The following is a 15,753-nucleotide window of genomic DNA, read 5'->3' as shown; positions in this document are numbered from 1 at the left end:
GTTAGTTAAGTAATTAGTAAATATGACTATAGCTCGCATAATCTTCACAGCTAATTGATATGCTGTATGATTTACCGAATATATGTCGTAGACGAGAAATAAGTAGACAGACTAAGCGTTCATTGTATTCTCTCAAAAAGGAGAAACACTTTTACGTGGTCATTTGTAAAATCTCTTATTTTATAGAGTCCAACACAAAAGTTGTTACTGAATACATACTTGCCGCCTTTTTTTTTCAGTCATGATTCAAACAAGAATAAATGTACTATGAGGACAAAGTTACTGCTTTAACTTGTTGCAAAATATAAGTAAAAGTTAGCTTAAAATCTATATAGATAAAACAAAGTCGTGTTATTTACACTATTTAAAACTCAAGAACGGCTGGACCGATTTGGCTAGTTTTAACTAAAATAGTTCAGTCGAGTTTAGTGTTATGGGATTGCAAAATCGTGTATTTTTTTGCCCACATCGGCACGCCGATTAATAATTGTCTATTGACTTCTCTATCTACGATATTTGTAAAGTTTGTATAGGTTTAGATAGAAAATCAAACACTGGAAAACGTTTTAGAATATTTTTCCTTTATTTTCGTTTCTCAATATTTTATTGAAAACCGACATCCCGACAGTTAGAAAGTCTTCGTTCAAACTATTTACATTTCATTAACTTTTAACAAACATAATTAATTAAAATTCTCTATAAAAGTGATATTATTAGTCATAACAAAACAATTGGCTAGTAACATAATTATAGATATTAAATATCTGCTTTAAAATAATTATTATTGACTAACATTTTACTATCAAATTAAGATATTCTTATAAAAAGTTTCGATGACTGTATAAATAAAAAAAAAAATTGTAATACAATTTATATTAGACGCCAATACACTTGCGACATATTAGGTATTCGTGGTTATTCAGACATTTTTAACCGACTTCAAAATATGAGGAGATTATCAATTCGTCGCAATCTTTTTTTATATACAATATTTTTGAGAGACCAAGTAAAGTGTAACTTACTGACTGAATTATTAGGCTATAACCAAGTCATGTATGATTATAGCAACAAAAAAAATACATAAGTGCATGTATTTTTGTTCAAGGTAGTTCTAGATATGTACTACTCGTATATCTCGTATATCTCGTGATCTTACGGCCAGGTCCTAAGGTTTACTTTGCACAGTAAAGCCTCATTTACACGAGAGTTTTTTAACGGACGTTAAAAAAGCGTTTAAATACAACAAATGTATTCCCTAGTATATGTTTACACGACAGGGTTTTTAAAACACGACCCTTTTTTATCGAGTAGTGTTGCATTTTCAATTTTGGGCGTTGGAAATAGACCATGAATTAAATTAAGATCGTTATTAAAAGCGCCAACGCTGAGTTTTAACGTATCCCTTTTTTAACTCTCGTGAAAATATAATATTTTTGACGCGTCTAGCGTCAAAAATATAATTGTATATATATTGTATATATAATTGTATTGCATTTCTTGCACCCGACAAACTAATTTAGTATTGCGGTTAATATAATACTACTAATATTATAAACGCGAAAGTTTGTATGGATGTTTGAATGTTTGTTTGGATTTTTGTTACTCGTTAACGCCGCTACTACTGAAGCGATTTGGCTGAAATGGAATGAAAATAGATTTTACTCTGGATTAACACATAGGCTACTTTTTATCCTGAAAAAATTCATGGCTTTCCGAGATTTGCGAAAACTGATGATTTTGATGACATGAATATTTGTCACTCTTTCACGGCTCGACTAGTGAACCGAATTAGCTGAAATTTGACATTGAAATATATTACAGCATGTATTAACACTAAGGCTACTTTTTATCCCGGAAAAATCCATGATTCCCGAGGGATTTGCGAAAAACTAGTGGTTAACGATAGTGGAACATAATTAATGACGAATGGTTTGACATACTTGTTTCGAATAATAGAGTTTAAAGAAGAAAATTTTACACCGGCTATAAAACAGTCGCAATCTTTATAAAATAAAGGGTTAGTTACACACGGAGAGTTTCTTGGATGCGAGGTTTAGCTTCTTCTATATAAGCAACAATTTTATCTCAGTGTCACTTTGGCGATAAGATTGTAATCTAGAAAGAAACGGTCGCTCGCAAACGTGAACTCTCATTGTGTAACTTAGCCTTAAGGTTGACGCTGCAAATACAATGTACCTATTTTATAGTTCATGACCACGATAGAAAATTGCGCTTTAGGCAACTTAATTTAAAAAATTGCGATTTTTTAATTCGTTGTCGTCGTCATCAACCCATATTCGGCTCACTGCTGAGCTCGAGTCTCCTCTCAGAATGAGAGGGGTTAGGCCAATAGTCCACCACGCTGGCCCAATGCGGATTGGCAGACTTCACACACGCACACGAATGAAGATAATTCTCTGGTATGCAGGTTTCCTCACGATGTTTTCCTTCACCGATTGAGACACGTGATATTTAATTTCTTAAAATGCACACAACTGAAAAGTTGGAGGTGCATGCCCGGGACCGGATTCGAACCCACACCCTCCGGAATCGGAGGCAGAGGTCATATCCACTAGGCTATCACTGCTTATTTTTTAATTCAGTGAACAGTAATTCTACCACCTGTTCAGTGATCTACCAAGAAAGATGACAACTCCACCTTAAATTAATATATCATTTTTGATACTTTTATCTGAAATATTTGGACAGAAAAATACAACTTGTTTCGATTATAATTCTTATAAATTGATATTTTAAGAACCTACCTACTGAAAAAAATCTAAGAACCCTATGGATTATTTGAAAACAATATATGGCCTATCGGATCCAGTAAACTAGGTATTTCCTGAAATTATAGTAGGTATAGTCACTACATACTGGTCGCTGTGTATTGACGTCTTTACATGAACCTCACATAAGTTGTTCGACAACACCAAATCATAAAAGGAAAATGTTATAGTTAATCTATTTCGGGAAGTCTATTTGACTTTAAATGTAGAGGTAAGATGATAGTGCAAGCGAGAACTGAAGGAGAATTATCTCTCAACACACACACGCAGCGTTAATCTGTATTTCTTATTTATTCCACATAATATGGAAACGTAAATGAAATAAGAAAGCTGAATTTTGGATATGACGTGGGATCTGACTTAGATCAATATCTCAATAACTGAGAAATGTAAAGAACTTTATTTATAGAGCTTATAAACGAAAATCAGAATTTTCGTATATCAACGGAGTTTGTAAAAAAAACTGAATTCAACCCTTTTTTCAATAAGCTGGAAAATGCACTTAGAAAATCTTGGTCGAGAATTTGAAGTTTCCCTTTTCTTTTTTTTTCTCGGTTTCCCCCACGCCATATCTAAATTCAGCTTTCTTGATTTATTTGCATTTATAATCCGTTTATTCCGTTATAATTACTGTTGTAATAACTAAGCAGTGTCTCAAATTCGTTTATATCTCTCACTGTCTAACATCATAGTAAAGATGGAGAAAGATACACATGAATTCCAAGCTCACACTGTCAAATTATAAAAACATATGTAATTATATTTACTCACCAACACACCTGTCAAATGCTTGTCTGTACATCTTGCCACTGCATCCATAGCCAAGTGGACTTACCGGAATAGACAATTTTAAACTAAAAATATATAATACAAAAATTTTATCAATACATTGCTTGTCAAAATTATTTTATCTAAAGCGAATGTCTTAAATTAATCACGTGTCCCAATATTTTGTTGACGACACAGAAATTATGTTAAATTGTATAATACAAAACATTTACACTAGTAACTTTGTATATATACAAGTCTTCCGTAACGGACAATTTGATAATATGAACTTAAATTATTTTATTTCACCTCAACATGAATTTTGTTAATTATTATTAACAACACATAATAGAACGACAACCTGTGATGGCCAGATCTTCGTATAAAAGTTAGTCAGCACATACCATTGAATTCTAATAAAAAAAAAATAATTAAAAAAAATATAAAAACCCGACTTGACTAACCTGCTCGCATCTAGTCATTCTCCTCGCATATTTCGTATTCTTTTAGAAAATCAATGTGAAGTCATCCTCCGTCGACATAATGTTTTGTATTGGATAGAATCAGGCGTTACTTTGCGGAAGTTCATCATGAATATATAATAGCTTATTTATTTTGCTATTATCCGCGAAAAGCCGACGAACCCATTCGACAACGTCACCCAGGTCCGACAAAATACTCTCTAAATAGAGGCTTTTCGCAGATAATAGCAAAATAAAGAAATTATTATATAGACAGTTTTGTGACAATCATTCATTTGTCAAAGTTATCAAATCACCTTTTATAAGACGACGAAGGTCCAGCCATCACTGGTTTTTTGACTACATGAATTAACAAATAGGTAAATGTCAATACTTAGGAATTATTAATATTAAAAACACTAAGACGCCGTACAGACTACTTTAGTATTTTAGTCGAGTACGAAAAATTTTTGGGCGGTAAATCCAAATATCGTTCGTACTCGACTAAAATAATAAAATAGACCGAACGTGACCTAACATCTGCCTTTTGAACTTAAATATGACTATAAAATTAACCTTGAAAACACATTGGTAAATTAACTAATATAAATATTTCAAGGATTTTGGACATTTTTTTATTTGCTTATCCTAAAGCATCATCAAAAAAAATATAATAATTTCCGTGTGTTTTTTAAGGTAAGATGAGGGTCATATTCAAAAATTATAGTATAGAAGTATTAGTGTTTTAAAATAAATAACTTAAATTAAATTTAGTATAAGTTTTTAAATGTTATTACAACTTTGGAGTTTTTTGATTACTTAAATTTTACAAGCTTTTATTTAACTTGCCCTGTTTATTTTTTGATCAAATTTTTAAAGTTAAATTAGACTTAATTTCAGGCATGCAATTGGACTTTTTAATATAGGTACTTGTGTATTTTTGTTGACAATAATCGCTATGGTAATATTATGAAACTGATTTGATGATGATTAGACGGTGTCTAAATCATGCAAGTTATTTTGTAACTCGCCTTGACAGCCGCTTTTTTTTTAATTGATAAATGTATATCATAGCAAACATGTCGGAAACGGGTTGACATAAGAAGCGGATTTAAAGAGCAAAACAGGTCTGACAACTCTCACTAAGAATGTTACCAATAAACCCTCGAGTAGCACAGAATAACCTTGAGCGAAGTCCCGGACTTGTGACCGAAGGATGCAGGGTTAAAGACGTCTTTTAAAACTAGTCAACACTCCCCATATCCACTCAAGTTATTCTTCCCGCCAAGTAATAATCCAACAAAAGGTGCTGACAGATCGAACGCCATGACAAGAATGAGCTAGTCGCCTATATCGCACTCGGCCTCCCACTACTCCCTATCAAACTCGCAGAATACTTCGTACTATCTCAGCTCATCATGGCTCAAGCCGACAAACCTAATCACGCTCTGATGTTTCATGATAGGTATCTTTAAAAGATAAGTAAAAAGACATACTCTAGGAAAACTTGTCCTTACAACTTAAAACTTGACTTACCATAAGATGACATAACGGTAAAACGCTACTCTTAAAAAATGTTAGGGCATTTATTTAAATAAAAACTTGCTTTTTTATATAAATATTTAAATATTATTAACTGTACAAATCTATAGAAAAAAATGTGAAACGCAATTTAATTCCATTTCTTTAGCCCCCTTTATATATAACGTTGGTTACTTTTAAAAAACTGTCGTCGTTAAGAATAATAATTAAACTATCGTGAGGGTTATTCATATTAATTGATTATGAAACACGGCTAAAACTCACGTGATAGTAGGTCGGAGTATGCCCGACTAGTTTTGAACCAATACGGGGCCCTTAGTCATGACCCGGTTTTTGCAACGCGGCACGATTCAAACTACGAAGCGGCGGCGCGGCGCGCAGCTGATCGCATCGCGCGCTGGGAGAGGGGTTGAGTGGTGGTTTCGTTACACTCTCCGACGGTTCATTAATGTCATCGTATGGGTTCGAAACTAGTCGGACATGCTCCGACCTTATATCACGTGAGTTTTAGCCGTGTTTCATAATCAAATAATAATAATTAAGTTTAACTTTTGATATACTAGTTACAATTGTAATAAAGAAAACGTATCCAGTTGGCTAAAATATTAATTTCTTATATGAAATTTTACAATTTTCACAACCATTGTAAATTAATTTTAAAATAAAGCTTTCAATGAATTAATATCAAATATTGTTTAAAACAAACATTTTTATTTTTATGTGTCACCTATATTATTACGTATTATAAACCCATATCAAATACTTTGAATCTAGATTATTCGTGGAATATCAATGATATTTACAATTTACAAACAAACCGTAACAAAGTCCAATATTTCGTTCATCCTAACTATTTAGGTAATTAAAATTAGATTTAACAGTCTCGGCAATTTCAGACATTGTTTGAGCTACATGAAAGCTAAGCAACGCAACAATGTACATTATTACTAGTACATTACATTGTGATCACTTTGCTTAGCATCAAACAAATTAAAATTAATAATGTATTAAAATTAATTATTTATTATTCATACATATTTTATGATTACAACCATGCTCAGAAGTTTAAATTATTCACGGTGTAGTAGATGGAGCGTGAAGACATGAATGAAACTAAAAGAGCGACATGGAGCGGGGAAAGCAAAAATGCTTTGTTTCTGCTTTCCACGCTCCATAAGTTTACACACATAAACGCACTAGTCGTGCGTTGCGTACACCTTACTAACACAAACAAAACAGAACTTTCATCATAAAAAAGTATTACATGCAAATGAACTTTTTATCAGCGTTCGAAATACAAACCGCGGTGTGAAAAGCTCTTCTGAAGCATCCAAATGCATCTAAGCTTCAAAATATTGTCACAATTTATAACTCGATTTCCTTCAAGACGAGAGTTTAATCTTTCAACTTTACTTTCTGGCAAGCGCGCTCGAACTTAAAGTTAACCGCAACTTTCCTATAAACGTGATTAACCTTGATCAATAGATTCACAGATCTATCTGGTGTTGACGTATATAACTGTGGATTTATAACTCTACTCGAAAATTTCTGGGTTTGATTTTCAGGGTCAACGATTTTTAATTTAATTTTGATTTTCTTTAATATAAAATAGGGTTTATTCTAGCAGGCAATCGGATAGTACATGCTGGTAGCAAACTACCGGCAATGTTGTAACGCTAAGTGATTCAGATGATTTAATATCACAACATAAAATTTAGTGCTTTAAGATGTTAGATTGTAAGCCACTTAACATCAGATAGGATTGAAGTCAAGCGCAAGACAAAAAGTAAAATTCATAAATGGCGTCTTGTTAACTATAATATTTATTTTAATATTGCGTTTATTAATGATATTTAATATAGGGGTTTCTCAACTATGAACATATCTAATTTGGCATATGACACCAAATTGACAAAATACATAACGGACGAAATGAAAGCATTATTACCACATTGACAGTTACGAGGTACTGAAATTGTTTCTTAAAAACCTTGCTTGTATTTTCATACCATATAACAATATTTTGATGAAGTTGTACAATATTTAGGCAATGTAATATCAGTTTTTTATCGGAACTAGCATTGTGATATTATGAGATATAAAATACGATACCTATAAACTAAGCGAGAATTCGTTAACCGTAAATAAGTAGCTACAATTATAAACATTATTCACAGATAAAAGTCTTTTCAACAAATCGATGATCACTTTCAAATAGAAATTGTCATAATGAATGAATCAGCAACATATTGTCCAAATATAATAATTGCATGAAATCACCGAAACGTTCACCTCATTGTTACTTGAGCATTATTTACAGGCCCTATAGCTGCGTGGTCTGTCAAAGGGGGGTGTCGCGCGCTGGGTGTGCGTGCGCCGACGGGTGCGCATGTGGGTGCACGTGTGGGTGCGCATGTGGGTGCGCACGGGGCAGGGTGCGCAGGTGCTGGAGGGGGATGCAACGATCGTTCGCGGCACCCGTGTTACGAGGTAGAGTGCAGGAGCCACCCGCGAAACCTGCTGGCGGCGGTATCCCTGGAGTTGACGTCTGTTGAAATAAATATCGAAGTTAATACAATAAGAAAGAAAGAAAAAACGTCTACTATAAAACCACACACCACAATGCCTAAGCACCATCGTAGTGTCATGCCTGAACCACCTGAACAAGGCAAGACAAAAACTCAAGTAGCAGAAGCATGAAACAACCACACTGTCATGTTAGGCACAACCTTGAAAAAGGTGCTCATCACTCTGCTGCATGAACCAAGCATATGCTGGAGCTAATGGTATCTAATAGGTAGTTCCCTTTTTCTATGATAAATTAATTCAGGCTCTGTATATCTTAATAAAAGCAGGCTGACGATGAAACATAAAAACTTGTTTATAAAACAAAGTTCAGTTAATTACACACGTTAATATGTTAAAGAAAATAATTTGATATAAACAGATTATTGCTAAGTAAAGACATTTTTTTTTATCCTGTTACTTTAACTTAAGAACTAAGTGGATTTTCATATGATTTTCATAAATACTCTAAATGAGTTATTAGGTGTCGATTTAGATATATTTAAAATTATTCAAAAGGGTCCCCAACCCTGACGTTGGGGTCAGAAAGTGCTGGAATGGCGACCGCGCACTAGTAAGCGCAGTGTTGGCCGACCCCCCACCAGGTGGACTGACGACATCAAGCGAGTCGCAGGGGTTCGCTAGATGCAGGTGGCTCAGTATCGTGATGTTCAGTCCTGCAGTGGACGATCATCGGCTGATATGATGATGATGATTCAAAAGGGTTAATTATTAAAAATTAAAAACTGTTGAAGGCTATACGAATTTAAAAATGTTTTCTAATCCTATAACAATGATAGAAGGAACATAATCGAAATAAAGCCAGCAAACGTAAGCTAGTAATTCGTGTGTAGCCATTACCATAACACAATTTGCATAAGATCCGACTATGAAAGCCAAATATTTTGCTAAAATTTGACTTAAGTCCCCATTCGCGCTACGTCTGGATTAAGAAACTTTGCAGAGAGAAATAATGTGACTGTTATTACAGTAATTATTATGGTCATTAATTTTCAAGCGAAACAGGGGAATTTGCAGGTTTTTTTCAATGACCATAATTTATTATTAATTTAAATTTTGCTGAATTCTTAATAAGTTAGACTATGAGCCATTTTATAAAGGCTGAAAGTTTGTCAAAATTTTTTGACAAACTTTCAAATCACCATTATTAACCTATATTCAGCTCACTGCTGAGCTCTAGTCTCCTCTCAGAATGAAAAAAGGTTAGGCCAACAATCCACCACGCTGGCCCTTTCCGGGTTGGCAGATTTCTCACATACAGGTTTTCTAACGATGTTTTTTCTTCACCGTTTGAGACACGTGATATTTAATTTCTTAAAATGCACATAATTCAAAAGCAGGAGGTGCATGCCCCGAACCGGATTCAACATACGCCCTCCGTAATTGGAGGCAGAGGTCATATCCACTGGGCTATCACCATAAGCAATTTACGATAGAGTGTGGATTGTGTGGCAGAAAAGTAGCAGAGTTGAAAGATCCAGACCGTTCAAGTATGTTTTATAAATATTATTCCTCGACATAAAATGAGATATCATATTTATCTCCATTGCGTAGTAACTTAGCTTCACAGCAACCCTCCAAAGAATACCGTTAAAGTTTTTTTTAAAGAGAACTTTAAAGGTCTCTAACAAAGGGCTTTTTATTTTTTTTATTCTATACAAGTTAGCCCTTGACTACAATCTCACCTGATGCTAAGTGATGATGCAGTCTAAGATAGAAGCGGGTTAACTTGTTAGGAGGAGGATGAAAATCCACACCCCTATTCAGTTTCTACACGACATCGTACCGGAACTCTAAATCGCTTATCGGTACGTCTTTGTCGGTAGGGTGGTAACTAGCCACGGTCGAAACCTCCCACCGGCTGGGGATCGAACCCAGGACTTCCGTTTTGTAAATCCACCGCGCATACCACTGCCCCATCGAGGCCGTCAAAGTTTTACAAAGGTAGGTAAAAGGTAGGTAAAAGGTAAAAGGTAGGTAGGTAAGGTAAGGGTTGCTACGAAGGTAATGGTCAGGCAACTGATGACATGATTCATATGCAGGCTCTTAGTCTGTTACGTATTATAAATTGATAAATTGCTTACAGTATTGTCGTGTATGGGAGGATGCGAAGGCGGCGGCGCAGTCCGCAGCGGGCAGTAGCCAGGGATGCTGCCGCGGACCCCGGCGATGCTTCCTCTCGGCGCCCTGTTGTTGGGCGGTGATATTGTTGACACTTGTTGTTGGCGGAAGTAATCCACCTGCTGTTTGGAAAAAAGATTTTACACTGATTAATTGGTTAATATTTAAATTTTCTGCGTAAAATCTGCCCAGATTCGATAAAGTATCCCTTTGCGTTTCACGCCAAAACCGGTGCATCCTCAATAAATGTCGCCTCTACAGCTTTGTAAAGATTTTTCGGATCCACTTGGATTTTCGCTAAGAATCCATACTTATATTAAAAATACGAAAGTCTGCTTAACTGACTGTGCGACAGTTTCTCTGTCTGTTACCTTTTCAAGACTAAACCACAGAACCGATTTGGGTGAAATTTGGTATGGAGATAGATTCGACCTTGGAGCAGAACATATACTTCTTATTCCAGTAATATCTATGTTTCCTATGGGATTTGTAAAAAACAAAACTTCACGCCTAATAGTACGGTTAATAAAAAAGAGAACGGCTAAGGAACGTAAGGCTAATAGTAAAATAAATCAAATAATTCGTTACTATGACTTTTGATAAGTATGTAGACAGAGCATTTATGCGGACACGTCACTCATACTGCTAAGGAATCTAAAGTTCTAAACATCTTATGCAGCTAAAAACTTTGTTTGTCACCGATAGCTTTATTTATTTATTATTTATTTTAATTCTTTATTGCACACAAATAAGATACAATAAAAATAAGAGAAGAAAAAAAAAATAGAAAAGTAAGATGCGCAAAGGCGGTCTTATTGCTAAAAGCGATCTCCTCCAGACAACCTTACATGAAATATTTAAAGAAAGGAAAGTTTGACTTGGTCTGCTAGTTTAATATATTTAAACATAGAATACGGCGTAGGTCTCAAAATATTAATTAAGAATACTCGTAGTATGATAAATTACTGTGGCCTACATTGTGCTATGCAAAAAAACTACTAAATCATTTTACCTAGCTGACAAATTGCCAAGAAAACTTACTAATATATTTTAGTATACTATCACTTCGTACAAAGGCTCTGTTAGATCAATCAATGTAGTACTTTGTAGAGGAGTGAAAGGCGTGAAATGATGCAGCGGAAATATTCTCATAAAATTTATATCTCAAGAGTCATTTCAAGTACATCAAACTCTATTGAATTATAGCTAGAATGATGTAATAATGTAATGGGTTGAGAATTTCGACCTTTGTTGTTGTTGGAGAATTTTGGTTGTTGATTGGTGGTTGGTTTAGGAATAAAGAAACAATAACACAAGCAAAAATAAGCAAACGTAAATTGAATATTATTTTTATCCTGTAGATATTGAGGCTAAAAAGTGATTCCTTATGAAAAATGTATACCTATTTTTTATTGACTTGTTAGCTCTTGACTTCAATCTCATCTGATATAAAGTGACGATGCAGTTGTTGGAAGCAGGCTTACTTTGAAGAGGTACATCTTTATTCTACCTATAACTCTAAAGGAAAGCGTCCACTGAACCGCATCGTACGCATCGGATGTATCGCATCAAATGAATTTTAATATTCTTGGTAAAGAAAGTCATAGTGCGTCAACAGATCCGCATCGAACGGATTTTACCTACCGTAAAATTAAAAAACTGATTGATGCGATGCGTGCGATACCTACGATCCGGATAAGTAGATGCTTACGTTTACGGTCTCTAACGGCATCGTACCGGAACGCTTAATAGCTTGGTATGTCTTTGCCTGTAAACTAAGCGTCACTGGGTACTGAGCTGACTGATACTGGGTATCAACCCACAACCTCTATGTTGAGAACTATAGCATATCTACGCTAGAGAGGTCGTCAAACCTACCTGCAAATGATCAGTATCAGACGGTATAATATCCGGGTTCCTGTCATCACTTTCGCTGTCATCCTTCTCCCGGAGTTTATCCGGGGAGGCTGGCTGGGAGGTGGCGCCTCCGGAGCGCAACTTGCGTTTGGTGCACCTCTGACGCACAGCCACCATGAACAACACCAACACCACCATAAAAACCCCGCCACCACCCACCGCTGCTGACATCGCTCCCGACATTTGAAAGGCAGTCTTTGGTATATCTAGGAAAGAGAATATATCATAAAGTTTTAATATCATCATTATCCACTTAGATGTCCACTGATTGACATAGCCCTTTGTAAGGACTTCTAAACACCACATCTTATAGTTCGTCATTATAGTTACCGAAACTGCCTCGTCGATCTGGTAGTTATATAGTTTCTTTCTTATAAGTCTTAATTGTGAAATGAGGCTTATTTTTCCCAGATTTTCTCTATCATTGTTTTTACTTAAAGTTAGGCAATCGGTGTTGTCACACTGAGTGCCTTGAAAAGCACTTTAAGTCGTAGGTCATAGTCAAGTAATTAATATAAGTTTTATTTAGAACAGTATCACGGGGGACGTCTGAAAATTATTGTACCGACGGAAAGAGGAAGTCTGAAAATGGCACCAGTGACAGAGAAGTTGACTATTGATATGGGTTTTTACTGTAGAGAGATAAAAGTCTTAATAACATAAGAATGTTGAAATTTGTAAATGGATGGACACAAGAGAAGAGGAAGGCCGAAAAGGCCGGAGTGTTTGAAAGAGAATATCGTAATGCACGGCATTGACGATCAATTATTCTTACGTTTCTGCAGCACCCACTACTATAACTGATCGTGTATTGGTCGCTGCATGCATGACGGTCGACTAATGAAACGTCTTCATCGCTGGAGAAACGTAAAAGAAGTAGACGATGTTGTTGCAATATGATAATGACATATTTCTCCAACCCCATGTAAGTGAAACAAAGAGAAAAAGGTAAGGATGACCATGAGAACAGAGTCACATATGCGGTCATAATCACCCATATTGGTGTCAATAAAGATAGACATAAACATATGAGCAGTAAATCCACATTCAAAATAGAAAATAGGCATTAAATAGGCAGAAGTTATTTACCTAAACTCTTATCATGAACGTGGTGTTTCTCGGGCGGTCGCAGCGTGCTAGCTCTTAAAGGGTACGGGTCTCCTCTTCCCTTCGCGTTGTACGCTAACACGGCAGCGGCGTATGTGTGTCCCGGTATTAGCCCGCCCGCCGTGAAGCGTGGCACGGCGCTCGACACGTTGGCTACGATCTCCTGTTGGGTGAAATTAGCTCCGAAGATGTTAAACTGCTAAATATTTAGTCATAAGGTGAACGGGACGGGACGGGACGGTGACGTGACGCTATCGGTAGTTATTAAGCTATTGCATAGCTTCTATCCGGGCCTTGAGCGTGGGGACCGAATCCAGAAATTCCGTAACGAGAAAACCTCACGCTCCCCACTCCGACGGGCAACAAATACGATTACAAATACGGTTTACAAGATTCAGTTACGATACAAACAAATGTGTTGACGCATGATAATCCGATTGAAATACCTAATTTTAATTGTATTGTTCAGTTCAAACAAGATACTGTTTCAAAAGGTAGGGTAGCTATTTACCAAAATGAAAATGATATTACTAATATTATGACTCCAAATATTGAAAAAAATATTCCACACGTTAGCGATGTTAATGTTAAGCGCTCAGTTGTTGGAGATATTTGTGCGTGATTATGCAAACTTAGAAATGGCCTACAAATAGTTATGGTAGCAATTTACATTTCTCCCAATCCAAAATTGGACGAGGTAGAGCATTTTATTGTTTTGTAATATACCTACTAGTTATTAAGGAATACGTTATATGGAGCCGTTGCGCTCAGCGTGACTGCGACGTCCCGTCTTATCTGATATTGTGACGGAACATAAAGCTCTCATTCGCACGAGAGTTTTATTAGCGGACGATAAAAACCTTTCAAATACAACAAATACATACCCAAGTATATATTCACATGACAGCGATTTTAAAATACGGCGTTTTTTTGGAGCAGTGTTGCATTTTCAATTTTAGGCGTTGGAAATGGACCTTCATTTAACTTCATACTATATTTGAACGCTTTTTTAATGTCCGTTTAAAAAACTCTCGTGCGAATGAGGGTCCGGTCCCGTAACTAGTTAACATGCGCTAGGTGCAACTTTATATATCACTTCAATAATAAGGAAATAATATTCTGGGTCACATAGTGATAAGTTTAGTCATTTATAGTCATTTATAAAAGGAAAAAAAAACTTTAATACCAAAATAGCATACGATAACTACCTACTAATAGACAATAATAATAGTAATATGTAGATACAAAAGTATACAAAGTTTGATGTACAAAGAAATAATCTAATTTTAAATATCTAGGATAGGATAGCTGTAATCTTACCTGAGTAACAATATCTCTAACTTCTAACAAAAATGACTGAGGCATGCCCCCATTGAAGCCTTCCGAGCATCGAACACCAAACGACGTGAGCGACGCATTCACCACTGTGCAGTTGTGGACTTGATCTGGTCGACCTAAAACAAAAATTAGTAATTAATTAATTAAATGTTTAGTTAAATGGAAATTCATTTCACTTGGTTACTTAACTAAAACTATTCACATAGTTGCTAATAATAATATGGTTAGGTTCAAGCCTCAATAGCTCAACGGTAAGAGCGGTTGGACTCATCACCGAGGGGTGGTGGTTCGATCCCCGCCCCGTTGGTCTATTGTCGTACCCACTCCTAGCACAGTCTTTCCCGACTAATTGAAGGGGACTGGGAATATTGGTCATATTTAACAAAAAAAGATATGGCAAATAAAAAAAAAAGCGATATCAAAATTACGACAAATATAGACTCCGCACCACGAAAGAAGTCCCACGACTAAAACCTCAACTAAAATTGACAGCGCCTTAAACAAATGAGAATAAGGTCGCCATTATCTAATGACAGTGAACGCCATTAAGATGTTAGTTAGCGCCGCGTCTACGAGACTTGTTTCATGGCGCGTAGTATAATTTGTTAATTGGGCTATTTTGATCAAAAAACTAATCCAAACGTCAGTCAGCCAGACCTAACAAAATATATGAAGGCTTTGGTAGGAAGAGTAGTAATCATACTTTTTTAGACAAAATCGGTTTAAAACATATTGATGTTAGTTATAGGAGGTGGAAAATCGTGTAACAAAAATAACTTAATAAGAACAGTGGAATTTTATAACCTTATAATTTACTACTACTAAGCTATTTTCACTACAGTCCAATTGGACATTATTGGGACAAAAACATTACATTGGGGATAAAAAATACCCGACTGTCGTCTTGTTTTTTTAGCACTAGCTATTTTCAAACGAGTAGGAAAAAGTGAATTTACATAAGCATCCACTTTGTAACTTTGAAGAAAGTCTGTCAATATCCCAAAGAGCATTACATTAGGAGATGAGAATCTTGGAGAGTATAGACACTTGGCACCAGATCGTGTCGTTAACATTAAATCAAATGAAAATATGGCATAAATAATGAGAGGACTACATTTACATAA

General features: G+C 35.5%; 1 protein-coding gene across 1 annotated transcript in view; it reads right to left on the bottom strand.

Annotated features, from left to right (window-relative positions):
• Positions 1-560: 560 nt before the first annotated feature.
• LOC112046918 (hemicentin-2) overlaps positions 561-15,753 on the bottom strand; it is a 46,635-nt gene continuing 31,442 nt past the window's right edge. The window contains exons 12-16 of the mRNA XM_052888180.1: positions 14,612-14,745; positions 13,274-13,454; positions 12,146-12,390; positions 10,231-10,389; positions 561-8,108 (exon numbers count right to left, since the gene is read on the bottom strand). Coding sequence (XP_052744140.1) covers positions 7,902-8,108; positions 10,231-10,389; positions 12,146-12,390; positions 13,274-13,454; positions 14,612-14,745 — 926 coding nt within the window. The 3' untranslated portion in view covers positions 561-7,901. The remainder of the gene's footprint in view (positions 8,109-10,230; positions 10,390-12,145; positions 12,391-13,273; positions 13,455-14,611; positions 14,746-15,753) is intronic.

The sequence above is a fragment of the Bicyclus anynana genome, chromosome 21 (genome assembly GCF_947172395.1).
Source record: "Bicyclus anynana chromosome 21, ilBicAnyn1.1, whole genome shotgun sequence".
NCBI lineage: Eukaryota > Metazoa > Arthropoda > Insecta > Lepidoptera > Nymphalidae > Bicyclus > Bicyclus anynana.
Note: the sequence above shows the minus strand (reverse complement) of the source record. Positions and strands in the feature narration are given on the sequence as shown.